Raw genomic sequence first — 15,220 nt, 5'->3', positions numbered from 1 at the left:
CTCTACCACTCCTTCGAGCTTCTTCCCATTTATGACTAAATTCCTATAAAGAGTTGTTTACACTCATTGCTTCTACTTCTTTACCACCCACTCACTTTTTAACCCCTAGGAATCTGACTCCCAACAGTCATTCTATTTAAACACTGATACTCAAGCTATTTTTGCCAAACACTACGAATGATCTCTTTTTTTTTTTTTTTTTTGGCAGGGCAATGGGGTTTAAGTGACTTGCCCAGGGTCACACAGCTAGTAAGCATCTGAGGCTGGGTTTGAACTCAGGTCCTCCTGAATCCAAGGCTAGTGCCTTATCCATTGCGCCACCTAGCTGACCCCAAATTGATCTCTTAACTACCAAATTCTATGAGGTTTTTTTAGGCCCCCATCATTTTGGAATCCTCCTCAGCTTTTGACATTGTGACCACTCTCTTTTCTTAGATATTAATTTATCCTTTTATTTGTATGTCATTTTCCCCTCCTGGGTTTGTTTCTTCTAAGTATCCTTAAATAATCTGGCATTTATATGCTTTAAGCTTTGCTGAAACATCATGTATCTCTCACCCTTGAAGGTGGCTCCTTTCTGGGCCATTTTCTCTGTTTATAGTCTCTCCTTTGGTGATCTCTTCTCCTATGCATTCATTTCTACACTAAAGACTCTCAAATCTGTATGTATTGTCTTTAGTCTATTCGGAACTCTAGTCCCCCATTGCCATCTGTCTGATGGTCATCTGTCATCTCCACCTGGATACAACTCAAACATAACGTGTCCAGAATAGAATTAATCATTTTTCTTCTCTGCCCCCTTTCTCCATAATGTACGATCTATCCCTCCTTCAAATGTCCTTATTTTAGTAGAGGGCACCATCATCTTCTCAGTTACCAAAATTTCATGACTTTGGGGTCATCCTTGGTTCTTTTTTCCCTTCATCCACCGTATCTCATCAACTGCTCAGTTTTGTCAGTTTTACCACCACGATATCTCTTGCACCCTTTTCTCTATTCACATGTACACATGGCCACAATCCTATTCACCTGAGCCTTTATCCCTTTCACCTGGAATTTTATAAAATCTCAACATCTTGTTTTCAAAACTGCCCCTCATATGGCCACCAAAGAAATCTTAAGGTACAGATCTGTGTTACTTCCCTCCTAAAGCAACAACAACAACAAATAACCCTACAGTGGCTTTTACCCATAGGATAAAATCCAAAGTCCTCAAGAATGGCATGTGAAGTCTCCCATAATCTGGCTTTAATCATCATCACAATATTCCCTTTTCAAATACATTGGGTTCTAGTCAAACTAGATTACTGGCAACACTGACATCATGCCTGGAATTCATTTCCTTGTCAGGGCTTCTCACAATCCTTATGCTCCTTCAAGTCTGGTAGGATCACACACCAACTGGATTGGATCTCCCAGTTAGTGCTCTTTTCCTCCTCAAATTACCTTGTACTGTATTTACTCATCCATGTACATATTCTATTTACACAGCAGAATGTAATTACATCGTTTGAGGGGAAGACCTTTTCCCCCTGTATCTTCAATATCTCAAAAGATGCCTTGTATAAATTAGGTGCTTAGGGTTTGTTGAAGATGTGAAACCTCCAAAAATCTCCTTTACTATACCTGACATTGGCCTTTTGCTTGCCATAATGTGGCCAATGACCAAATTTATCTCCCACAATTCCATGCATTCTATTCTCCAATAAACCAGACTATTTCTATCAATGCATAGGCTCTGGGATTTCTCACCTCCATGCCTCTTCACCCCCCCCCCCACCTTTCTGTGTCTGTCCAATTTCCAGCCCCCTTCTTAGCTCAGATCAAATGCTTCTTTCACAAAACTTTCCATGTAAGCAGCCTCTTCTTCCTCTGAACACACCACTTTGTACATTTAACTTTTTTCCAGATTCATGTACACACACCTTTTTCATACCTGATCAAGAGATTTGGCCATACTCATGTGAAGGGTTAAATTTGCTGTATAAGGTTAACTAAGTAAAAATCAAGTACATGGTTATGTTTCACTCTTAGGTTTTGGTCAATCAAATACCTTCCATCATCACCAATATGCCTCTGGTCTGAGGTTAGGGCATTCTCTAGAGCTGCTGAGTAGTGAAGTCATTTGGGATATTCACTTGGGTGGAAGAATTCTACTCCTTAGGCAAGGTCTATGAATACCATTGCTTTGTCATTGTTGACAACAGAAAGTTCATTAAGTGGGCTAACAAATATGCAACTGACTAAATCCAGTCAAACACAAAAATACAAGAGGATAGTTGTTCTCCAGAATTTTGGTTTAATGTTTTATATAAAAAGACAATAAATTACATTTGAGAACTCTGGGTTGTAATGTTCTAATTCACAATGTATGATTACGTATTATACCATCTGCAATCAGCAAATAACCATAAAGTAGGTAACAGTTGGGGCAGAAGAGTATTTGGTGTGTGTGTGTGTGTGTGTGTGTGTGTGTGCAAGGATTAGTTTTGCTCTAATATACAAGTAGGGTAACAACAGATTGTGTATGTATCACCCAGACTTGGAAATACATTTTGATATCAGAACTCACGTAAAACTAATTTTTTCAAAAACAGAACAATGATAAAATCATGAAAAGTCTGGATTTGAAGAGTGATAATGGGGACAGTGCTTTAAAAAAAAATCAAGCCTCTGTTCTGTCTGCTTTATTATTAATTATTTACTGTTCAAAGTAATAAGTTAATGGGCGCTTTTAAAACATGGACTCCTAAATAAATCAAAGTTTTTGCAGAACTAAACTTAGCTGGGACTTAGAAAAATGCAATATCCACTTTATTATTTCCCCATAATAAGAAATTATGCTATTTTCCAGGAATTGCATTAATGGGTAAAAGCAACATGTACTCAAAAGTAAAGAGTTCAAGAAAGTCGATAAAGATGCAAACGGTTCTCAAAAAAAAATTGTCTCATCAGTGTTAAATAAAATTGGTTTCATTTAAGTTTCCTGTACCTGTTCCAATTTGGGGGTGGGGAGGGACCTAATTACTTAAGTTTTTGGATTGTTCCAAAAGGAAAGATTAAAATTTTCAGACTCTATCTATGTCAGAGTCTAGTTTGCAATGAATTCAGAGGTTAAGCCCTGGGCCCACCTTCCTCCACTCTGAATTTCCTTCATGAAGCCCTCCCTGAGCATCTGTGGCAATGGCTGGCTTCCTTCTCAGAATTCCTTCAGCACTATGTCCCTAAGTCACTTATGAAACATTATATGCGGGCAGTTAGGTGGCTCAGTGCATAAAGCACTGGCCTTGGATTCAGGAGGACCTGAGTTCAAATCCTACCTCAGACACTCGACACTTAAATGTGTGACTCTGGGCAAGTCACTTAACCCTCATTGCCCTGCAAAAAAAAAAAAAAAAAAAAAGAGAAAAAATTTTAAATTATATGCTATAATAGATACTTGCGTATGTCTTATCCTGCCCCTTAGATATGAGCTCCCGGAGGGCAGCACAAACATGTTATCCATCTCTGGATCGCCTAGAGCAAAACTTCTTAAACCCATATGGGGTAACTGAATGTGGGGGTCACAAAAAATGTGGCAACAGTAAAAGGTTATGTATCCCTATTTGATTTACCTATATACTCAGGGTCACAAAAATTTCTTGGGTGAAAAGGTGCCCACAAGTGGAAAATGTTTAAGCAGCTTTGGTCTAGAGTACCCAGTATAGCACCTTGCTCTCAAGAAATACTTATTAATCAACACATAGTGGATAATTTGCTTTTCCAGTCATGGTCTACACAGAAACAACAGAAAGATCTGTTGACACCTTAATTGCCATTAACAATTTCAAAACTGTATTTGTAAAATAAACTTGATGCAAGTAAACTGTAAAATTCCTTTTACTGTGAATAGTACTTTCATTTTTATATGTAACTTTACTCTTTACTGCTAGGTTATTTCTATGATAATCAGAGCTGCTTCTTTCAATCATCAGTTCAATGACATCTGCCTTAGGCCATCTCTATAAAGCATTCACAGCTTGTCCCAAAGGCCTTCCAAAGAAGGGTGACAAGTGCGATGATTTCACTGAACATCTCCATCCATGCTAAAAAGCTGTAGGCCACTGAACTGAAATGAGTTAGTTCTCTTCTGTTAGAAGAGAAATTTTAAAACTTAAAGTAGGGGCAGCTAGGTGGTGCAGTGGATAGAGCACCTGCCCTGGGGTCAGGAGTACCTGAGTTCAAATCCAGCCTCAGACACTTAACACTTACTAGCTGTGTGACCCTGGGCAAGTCACTTAACCCCAACTGCCTCACTAAAAAAAAAAACTAAAAAAAAACCTTAAAGTAGATGATAAGTCATGAAAGGAGGAGGCTAAAAATGGAAATCTAAGCAGAGGAAGGGCAGATTATAAATTAATCAGAATGAGGCAACATGTTAGAATGTTACTGTGCAAAAAATACCAGGGCAAAGGAGCAAGATTTGTAAAATAGGAAAAATCCCCACTCCTCAGGAATGTGACTGACAAGCAAATCATTCAGCCCTGACCTAGTATGGAGTTCTGAGGTTCTAAGCCTCCAAGTTCTTCTTGTGAAGACACCAAGTAAGGCCGAAGCAGTCTCTGATGGCCTTCATAGCAATCTCTATTTTCCCTACTGTACTGTAGTAAACTGCTCTCCCATGGATTGCCAAACGCTCAAAGACATTTCCAAAGGAGACCAAATCTCATCCCTTAGAGATTTTATTGACAAGAATTAACAACTGGCATTGGGGACAATGAGGGATAGTTCTGTTGGAAGAACTCTTTAGCCAATCTGTCACGCCTGTGCCTAATAACCAACCTAAAATGAAGATTCAAGGACACTCAAGCACTGAGTAGCAACTCTACTCATTTAAAAAAGTGCTGCTCTATGACAGGTTAATGGACAGGAATCCAAGGACTTGAGGGTGCCTCAATCTGCAGAACAGCAAGGCTTCACCGAATGGAGCCTGAGAGGCTAACTTTGACCTGGGTCAATCTTCCCTTTGGCTTTTGTATTTCCTTTTCAGTACCCTCCTCCCCAACTAGTCCCCAAGTAGTATCAACAGAAAGTACTTTTTGCTTCCCATTCAAGGGAATGGAACTGCATATATGTGTACCCATGGGTAGGACATCCTTTAAAATTTTTATCCTAGGAAATTATTTGTGTATAAATATTTACATACAGGGGCCACAAGAGCGATGACCTGCAAAGATCTCGTGTTTGTAGTTTAAGCAGAGGAATGGGAACGATCTTATCTTTTTTTTTTTTGCCAAATGGCAAAAACCAGTCACTGGAGAAAGCAAGCTTTGGCTGTGTGGAAGGTACCTGAATGTGACCATCATGCAGGAAGTGTTGCCTATACAGGATGATGCTCCTATGGGCCTGCTCATGGCCAAGCCTGAGAGCATTCAGGCTTTACCAAAATGCCTAAAGTTAGCTGGGAACTTGAGCTCCTCATCAAACAGTCTAAGGCTTAACAAAACTATTTCTGTCTTGCAAAGAAAATCCTTTCTTTACCTGGTCTTGAGAATTTTGGAAGAGATAACCAGAGGTGAGTGAGTCAAAAAGGTACCGAGGAGGTAAGAAGCCAAATCTTGTTTTCTTTCTGCCTCTGACCCCTTGACACAAGCACATTATAAATTCCTGTCAATGGGTTCCTTCTTCCCTTGTTTTCAAATATCTTAGAAGACATCGAAAGTCCTATCAATCACAATTAACATTTACAACTCAGTTTACACAGAGCTGTTATACAAGCTTAAAACATCGTGAAATGTGAGCAAACAGTTGGGCCTTTCACATAAAGAACTGAGCTGCCAGGTTAGCAAGGCCAAACAGGATGATGAAGGCGTGGAATAACAGTGTGGGCCAGGTTAGGCGATCTTCATTGTACAGGGATATTATGTGGATGAGAGAAGGATACATGAACACGAAGGCCAGGCCACACGCAGCTCCTGAATATCTGCAAAATGCAAAGCTCAATGTGTTAATGTTCTTCTTGAATTTTTCTGCTTTAAAAATAAAACACAGTGTCTCCCTCGATCTGAAAAGGCAAGGAAATCATGACTGTTGGGAACAGGCACTAGGGTTTAAAACTTTTAAAATTCCCCATCAAAGTTAATATAAAACATTATTTCCTGTTCATCTTTATCTGTTCAGGAACATCCGCTTGATAGAGTTTTTATTTTTTCCCAAAGCATCCAGCTGTCACTGACTGTAGCCACATCCCCAGATACATCTGGAGATAGGCTTCCTAGCTTTGATCTCATACAAATTAATTATGCATTCTGGGTTTTTCAGGGTCTTCTGGCATCTGTCTAAAAATGAAGATGGACACAAAGTGCCTCAGTAGTGATCACTGTAGCTATTAAAGATCACAACAAAAAAGGAACCCACAATTATCCCCTTCCTGTCCAACAACTCAAGTTCTCTTGAATAAAGGTTTAATGGATCCTGCAATAAGCAAGAGGACTTTATTTATAAGGACCCTTTCATTTCCTAAACATTCTCATTATCCCCTTGCTTAAGAGAATTAGAGAAACAACTTTCTTGGGCAAGGACTTTAGGACTCCGCCTTCAGAGATGTGATGGGGAGGGAGGAGGAAGGGAAGAAGGGAGGGAGAGAGAGAGAGAGCACTTTATACATTTCTCTCTCTCAAGGAATATCTTTAGTACAACTTCCAGTGAATTACCCTAAAGATGCACACCTCTGGTCAATTCCTATGCCATTTATTCAATTTGCCACAAATTTTTTTGGGAAAAATAATAAGGAAGGAACTTTTCCATTTCTTTTGTGTCATGTTCATCTATCTCCTGTAACACAGAAAAGTCTACCTAGAGAGCAAGAGTCAAGTCTTTCACTTCTTCAGTCTAACCTCCAATAATGCTCAACACACAGCATATACTTGGTTAAGTATTTCTAACAAGCTGTGGACTGGGGCAGCTAGGTGGTACAGTGGATAGAGCACTGGCCCTGGAGTCAGGAGGACCTGAGTTCAATTCCAGCCTCAGACACTTAACACTTAGTAGCTGTGTGACCCTAGGCAAATCACTTAACCCCAATTGCCTCACAAAGAAAAAAAACAACAACAACAACAAGCTGTGGACTGTGAAACCACAGCTGTGTTGTAAGACTAATTGTCCTTCTTTCCCAGAACCCCTCTTCTCCCAAGGACAAGGGCAGCTCAGTAGGATACAAAGGAAGCAAGCAGAATGAATGATGTCTTCTATAGAAAGGGTATGAAATTATAGGAAACAGTGATCCACTTTTTTTTATCCTTTCGAGTACTTAAGGCAAGTGTGTTGTCAACAGGGCCTGAAGAACACGTAGAAAGGAAAGATGGGAACCAAAAATGGAGGTGGGCCTGGTGGCACAAACCTGTAATTCCGGCTACCCAGGAGCCAGGACCTGGATGATCTCTTGAGCTGCAGTAGGCTAAGCTCGTTGGGAGCGTGCATTAAGTTCAGGACATGGTGAGCTCCCAGGACTGGGGTGGGATGGGAAGGGTGGGCCATGAAGCTGTTTGAGGAAGGGTACAACCTGCTTCAGGTCAGAAACGAAGAAATCAAAGTTCCCATGTTTATTAAAGTGGGATGGAGTTCATAAGTAGCACTTGTATTTCTAGACTGTGTGACAGAAATATCCAGTCTTAAAAAATTGGATCAGAGATGTTAAAAGACAAGACTGAGTTCTGGGGAAATAAGAATCTGCTTAGAGTTGTTGTTTATCCTTCATTCTTAAAGAGGACCATGCCATTGGGGTGATGTCATAATTTGCACTGAATTGGATTTAAGCAAGGGAGGGCCATGCAAGATCATCAACCTCACTCTCTCTTCCAGAGCCATCTGGGTCCATTGGCAAGATATACTTCAGGACAACTAGAGATGGCCCTGGATATTTCAAGGCAATTGGGGTTAAGTGACTTGCCCAGGGTCACACAACTAGTAAGTGTATGAGGTAACATTTGAATTCAGGTCCTCCTGACTCCAGGGTCAGTGCTTTATCCACTGTGCTACCCAGGTGCCCCCTGATTAGAGTACAACAAAAATGGGGATAAAAATGAGAAATTTAAATTAAAAAAAAATTGTTCATGTTGGAAAAGTTCTCTTCCTGACACATAGGTATATATTTTGTGATAAGCTGATCTGTAGGAGTTGACAAAGAAGTAACACATAGGGGAACAATTTATTTTCTTTTAAAAACAATTGTTATTATGACCTTGATAAACATGAAAAAAATTATGAACATTTCCTCATATAGTGAAGAACAGAAAAAGAAGATTGTATATAAAACTGTGAATTTCATTTATGGTCAACTTTTAAAAAGGCTACGTAGCAACAGTGCCTAATGTGGTGAACAGGCTTGTTCAGCCAGCTCCCCACCCTAGTCCTGACTCATTATCTAGGTGGATTTCCTAGTGTAATGATCCCTTTCTTCTCTTTGAAGCTGTAATAAAAGGATCTAAAATTCTCCCCAATTCTATCTCTGAGTCCCCCAGCTATAGAACAATGCTCTGGCAAAACATTTCAGTGTTAAATTTCTCTCTCTTTTCTACAAGGATGTTTTCACCTCAATTGCTTCCTCTCTACTCCAATATTAACACATACAGTCAGACTAGCAAATGCCTGTGGTTAACTTCATAAAGACAAAGGGAAATGTTTAAAACAAAGAAAGGTAAACAGACTTGACCAGAATCCGGAGTGAAATAATGCTTCAGAATCATAAGAGGGGTGGGGAGGAGAGACAGAATGACTACCTGCAGGTCATGGTATATGGAGTTTCAACATCTAGGGGAGCAATTTTCAATTCTCTCTATTATGAAAATACTCCTGAGATTAGCATGTCTATTTTTCATGAGTCACTTTACTATATTGATGTAGTGGACACAGAGTAAGCCTGTTTGCCAAAGGAGCCAATCAGGAGCCTGCAGTGAGTCAAAAGTCTTGCTCGCCCCCAGATGCCTTTGCTAGTGTTCACTGGCTGACCTTGCTGGGGCTGTGCATCTCAAACAGCTTCAACCAGCCTTGTGGTCAACTGTTGCCACAAAACATCTTGCTTCTGTGTCTACCTGTATCTAGAAAAAGCTGTCCACTCTACCCTAACCCTTTCTTGAACCTCCCCTTTGTGGTTTTTGAGCATAAATTGCCCAACTCTCCTAGGCTAGGGGCTCCATTACCTGGTTATCCCAGCATGCATGCCTAATATTTTTCCCTTTTAGTAAATAATTTTATCCCCACTCATCCAGAATTCCTCTATATTTGGGAGGTGGGTTCTTTGTGGATGACATTATGTATGTATATAATGCATGTGTATAGACACCTAAGATTTGTATATGCTTCTTTAAAAGAAAAATCTCCACTTTTGGTTTAAAAGAGAAAAGGAATAGAAAATATACACCAATTGGGGGGCAGCTAGGTGGCACAGTGGATAAAGCACTGACCCTGAAGTCAGAAGGATCTGAGTTTAAATTCTGGCTTTAGATATTTACTAGCTGTGTGACCCTGGGCAAATCACTTTAAGGGGGAAAAAAGGGAAGAAAACAACAGCAATTGGATAAGATAGAAGGAGTAATGAGATCTGAGGCAGAAAGAGACTAGGGACTCCCAAGAGGATATCCTGGCTATGAGAATACCACTAATCTCAAACAAACATGAAATGGGGATGATGAACTTTTTCTTCATTTGCCAAAGCTGGCACTTAGGTTGTAATTAGCTTTAGCATATTTGAAGAAACTACCATGACACAAATAAAATTAGACACAAGAAAGTCTATTCCCTATAAGGAAATGCTAACAAGCAAAGGGTATGTGGTCAGTACCTTATGATTCCTCCTATGTTTGGGTAGAAACAGGCCATGGTCACTCAGCTCCCACGATAATGAGATTAAGAACCAGCACATGGAAATACACTAGAAGTCAAGAGGTGGTCATGGAAGAAAGAAAGAAAAAAAAAGAGAAAAACAAAAAACGAATCAGCATCGAGCTCTTTGAAAGAGAATAGCCTTCACTCTTCACTTCCCTAACAGGGCAGCAGCGCACCCAATGAGTGTGCTCACTCACATAACTTCACCTTTTTGAATGAATCAGTTACTCAAATCAAAAGGGCATCTAGTGACTGTGGTTCTACTAAATTTCAAACCCTTTAAAAGGGCAGGTGTAATTTGACAAATCATCTAAATGTGACATGTGATTATTAATACCTGATGCTTGAGAAACACACCAAGAAAAATGCTCAATAACTGAATTTCCAGATAAAAGCAAAACCTTTAAAGTAAGGAATGATCACAGGCTGATGAAATCTAGTGAGTTATACCAGAGAAAATGAAAAGCATCAGGGGAAGGATAATTTAAAACATGCTTAAATAAACAGGTGGTCTGTTACAGGATCCAGCGGATTCAAAAAATGTTTGGTCTTCCAGCCCATTCTTCTTGTCTGCTCAGGGACCTAACCTTTTGTAGGATGTGGAGCAATCACTGACTAGGACACTGCCTGAGGCTTTGCTCTTTGTGCTGGACGAGGACACAACAAATGTGTTCTTCAAGGAGGGCCTTGGGTTTTAAAGGATCTGTAAATGCCTATGTGGGGCTGACTACATCCTGGCTTGTGTGTGTGTATATGGGGGGGCAGGCTGGAAGGATTGGAGAGGGACCCAAAGAAGAGCCCCCAAAGTTCCTTCTGGCACAGGCTGATTTTCAGGCAGAGAGCTCTGTGCTGAAAGGGCAACCCCTTGGCCTCTACAGAGAGGGAAGAGCACAAAGAACAAAAAAGAGCCAAGGGTATTTTTTTTTTTTTTGGCTCACCGTTAAACTGTATTTATTTGATTTCAGCTGACCATAAATAATGCAGAGGATGTAAGACACAACTGGAAGTTTGGATTTGAGGAAATCCACCTCCCACATGTGGAATGTTGAAGCTGCTGCTGCTGCCTCAAATCTTCCAAGGAGGAGAATTAGTTGCACTCAACTTTAGGTTTAACAAATTTATGATAAAATTATTTTAAGTAAGAGCTATTTAATAAATAAAACCAGGTAGCATTTATATAGTGTCTACTATGTGCCCGGCTTTACAATTATTATCTCATTTGAATCTCATGTATAACCCTGGGAAGTAGGTGCTACTATTATCTTCATTTTATAGTTGAGGAAACTGAGGCAACCAGGAGTTAAGTGACTTGCCTGGGGTCTGAGTGTTTGAGGCTGGATTTGAATTTAGGTCTTCCTGACTTCAGGCTCAGCACTGTGCCATGTGGCTGCCAAGAAATCTTTATTACACTTGTAACCAAAAACTGAGTTAAGCAGCTGCTAAAATTTGACTATCGTAAATGAGACTTAAAAACAAAATTCTTAATTAACTTGATCAAAAACCACTTTTCTCCTGAAATATATTAAAGTTAACGGAAACTTTTTTTTTTTTTTTTTGGCAAATATGAACATGTAATGAAACTTGAAGAGCTTCTAAGGCCGGTAGCCATTTTAATTCTTCTTTCACAATCTGCCCTCACATTGCTTAAAACATGGATGTGCCTCTCACAAACTCCATATTATAAGCATAAGGTGCTGTACAACATTTCCTGTCATATTCTTTTTTTAAAAAAAATAAAAGTATTTTATTATTTTCCAGTTGCATGTAGAAATAGTTTTCAACATTTGTTTATGTAAGATTTCCAATTTCAAATTTTTCTCCCTCCCCCACCCCCAGACACCAGGCAATCCGATATAAGTTATATATATTCCTGTCATATTCTGAAGGGATTAACAGTATTTTGATCATGGAGTGACAGGCAGGCTTTTGTGGCTTGGAGGCTTGTCTCTACTAGGTGCCCTGTGGACAAGAGTGAATTTCCAATACCTGTGAAATCATGTTTGTCCTCTTTCCCCAACCCCAACCAAATCATAAGGTAATCCAATGACTATCAGAAGTCATTTACCTCAGCTTCTTGCTCCTGGACTGGAGTGTACTTAAATCATTCTAGATAGCTAGGGTATGACCTTGGGATAATTACCTAAAACCTCTCTCGGCCTCAGTTTCCTAACCTATAAAATAAAGGTGTCAGGCTAGATGACTTTGAAGGTCCCTTCTAGTTTGAAATCTATGACCTTTGGTTGTCTTTGCTACTTAAACATATCCAGGTAAAAAGATTCTAAAAACCTGCCCTGAGTAACCAATAAAAATTGAAGGAGATTTTTATAGTTTAAAATGCTATTCTGGGGCAGCTAGGTGGTGCAGGTGGATAAAGCACTGGCCCTGGATTCAAGTCCGGCCTCAGACACTTGACACTAGCTGTGTGACCCTGGCGAAGTCACTTAACCCCACTGCCCCCACAAAAAAACAAAAAACAAAAAACAAATGCTATTCTAAGATGTCAAATTTAATTTGCACCCTTTACATAACTCGTCCACTCCAGAAATCCTATTGTCAAAGGAGAGGTCTTACCTCGGGTAAGCATCACCAAAGATATATCCCAACAGTTGAACTCGAGCCAAGTAGCCCAGGAGTGGGTACACAGTCATCATTTGGAACAGCAGAAATATCCTTCCAATGAATGATAAGATGTCACTGCTGGGGAAGTTGTCTAAAAAATTCTAATCCAAGAACATTAGTAAGAAAATGTCAAAACAATTCTGGACAGAAATTCTACACACAACACACAGATTGAGTCTTATTTTTCAGAGTGGTGCAGGCATATTAGGCTTCTGTCTATTTGAAATGACTCTTCTAGTCCATACACTCTCATTAGCAGTGATTTTACCATTCCTTCATGTAATCTATGGAAAACTTCTGTCAGCCAAGTTTCAGCACTATGACCAAATGGAAAGGTGTAATTTTCCTACTTCCAGTTTCCACTCTTGCCTCCCCCAAATGGTCTGATACTTGGAAAGCCTGTCACACAGAATTCTTCTTCATTCCTTTCTTTGAAATACAGATGCCATACACATGCCAGTTGAGAGAACTAGTTATAGTTGTATAATGGGGCCAGTTTGCTCAACAGAAATGAAAAATTTCCAGTAAATTTTCTATATCTAAGAAAGAGAATATGTAGCCAAAAACAGAAGGAAATTATCAAAGCTGCTATCAGAATAGTCATTTTTTCCCCCTGAATGAACCCATGATTTCATTGGCTTAGGGAAGCTCCAGTGAGAAAACTCCCTCTGCCAATTCAGACCCGTGACTACTGTCAATTTACAGCCTGTGAAAGTTATCCTGGGAACTGAGAAGTTATCCCTGGTCACAAAGCCAGGCTGGATCAGCTATAGGGCTATATTTCGTCCATTTGACTATTAACTATATTTCCTCTATAAAGAAAATAACAAGTTATCAATATGGTGATAATCATCACTTGTCGATCACCTGGAAGTGGGATTCCATCTCCATCAAGCTATTAAACTGTTTTCCTCCAATGACCCCAACTGCCAATCCTCCTTGCTAATAAAATTTTCGTGTCTCATCCTCCCATAACTTTTCTAAAGCATGACATCACTTATTGTCCCTTCAAATTCAACTAAACGGTTGGTTATTAAATATCTCCTGAGAGTAAGGCACAGAGCTAAACGTTTGGGGCACAAAGATAAAGAATGACACAGCCTCTGCCTCCAATGTGCTCATTGCCTCTTGGGAAGCAGGAATAGACCACACATGGACAAGTATAAATTGTGATTGGGAGAAAAAGAGGAGATCCCAGGGAAGTGCCATGTGAAAATCTCTCAAAGAGGAAAAGAGTATTTCAAGAAAGGGGAATTCTCTCCATATTCTCCTCCCTTGCCTTCTGTAAGTTTCTTTCTCCTACTTCTCTTCTTGTCTAACAGCCTTTTCAGCCTCTTTTCATGATTCACCTTCTTTCCCCTGCCTCTAAGCACAGAAGTCCTTCAAGAGCCTGTCCTAAGCCTGCTCTGCTTTCTCTTTTCTCTTGGCAAACTGAGGATCATAGATTTAAAGCTGCAAAGGGAGTTGATGAGATAACAAATGAGATACTGTGGAGTAGGGGGTCAGCAAACTTCTTCCTGTAAAGGGCCAGAAAGTAAATATTTTAGGCTTTGTGAGCCATGAGGCAAAACTGAGGATTATACAGGTATTTACATAATAAGAGAAGAAACAAATTTCCACCATCTCTTTACTGCCACAATTCAAAAACAACAACAATAATAATAATTAATAATATGCAATTTTCTGTAATACAGGTTTACTAATGAGAAGAAAGGAATTCTTTTTTGGGGATAACATTTTGTTTCATTGGGATTCAAAGTCTGTGTTCTCTATCAACAAAACTGCACATGTTCACCTTTTAATGCCGACTGTATTTGAAAATATATTTCACAGGTAAGTGTAAAGGTTATAATCCTTATTTTTACAGATAAAGAAACTGAGGCAAATAGGTTAAGTGACTTGTCCAAGGTCACATTGCTATTAAGTGTCTGAGGTCACATTTGAACTCCGGTCTTCTTGACTCCAGGCCTATAGCTCTAGCTCTATCTACTGTGCCAACGAGATGCTTCTGGTACAATACAGGGACAGGACAAACTACAAACTCAGCCTGGCATTAAACATCCTTTACAAACTGGCTCCAAGCTGTCCTGTTAGTTTCTTTTCACACTATGCCCTTTGGTGAGTTACACATTGTAGCCCAACTGGACTATTAGCTATTTCCCCTCCTGAAACTTGAATTCTCTCACTCCCATGTAGGTATACTCCAAACTTGGGTGCGTGTCTACAATCCTGCCTGCTGAAATTTTCTTCCTCCAAAGGCCGGCTTGGGGTTCATCTCCTCTCTGAAGACTCTCTACACCACCTTTTCTTCTTCAACACCATTAAAAGTGATTTCTCCCCTTTCAAATTTTCTTACAGCACTTTGCACAGATTTCTTCATGTTCTTCCTTGAACCAAACTACTGTCATTTGGGACCATACTGTATACCATTTAAGGTCTTTCAATGCAGAGATTGGTACCCTAGAACAGTACCTCACACACAGAAAGGACTTACAAGTATCTATTAAATTGGAGAAATAACAGCTTTGGGGAATTCTTCCTGTAATAAACCACCAGTGGGTTTTACCATATACCAACAGAAGATCCTTTTCTGAATTTTAATGTGAAATTCAATTTGCCCCCAGACAACTTCCAATTCATTTAAATATGTGAGAGAAGCAAAATAACTCTCAGGGCATTTTGTAAAACAGACATTTTTTTTTCCTTTCTTTCTTTCTTTCTCTCTCTTTTTTTTTTTTTG

The 15,220-nt window shown here is 39.6% G+C and overlaps 1 protein-coding gene across 1 annotated transcript in view; it reads right to left on the bottom strand.

The window, feature by feature from the left end:
* Positions 1–2,064: 2,064 nt before the first annotated feature.
* SLC38A9 (solute carrier family 38 member 9) overlaps positions 2,065–15,220 on the bottom strand; it is a 102,879-nt gene continuing 89,723 nt past the window's right edge. Inside the window, 5 exon segments of the mRNA XM_043978343.1 lie at positions 2,065–5,962; positions 9,818–9,863; positions 9,866–9,907; positions 12,344–12,348; positions 12,433–12,581. Coding sequence (XP_043834278.1) covers positions 5,797–5,962; positions 9,818–9,863; positions 9,866–9,907; positions 12,344–12,348; positions 12,433–12,581 — 408 coding nt within the window. The 3' untranslated portion in view covers positions 2,065–5,796.

Source organism: Dromiciops gliroides, chromosome 1 (genome assembly GCF_019393635.1).
Source record: "Dromiciops gliroides isolate mDroGli1 chromosome 1, mDroGli1.pri, whole genome shotgun sequence".
NCBI lineage: Eukaryota > Metazoa > Chordata > Mammalia > Microbiotheria > Microbiotheriidae > Dromiciops > Dromiciops gliroides.
Note: the sequence above shows the minus strand (reverse complement) of the source record. Positions and strands in the feature narration are given on the sequence as shown.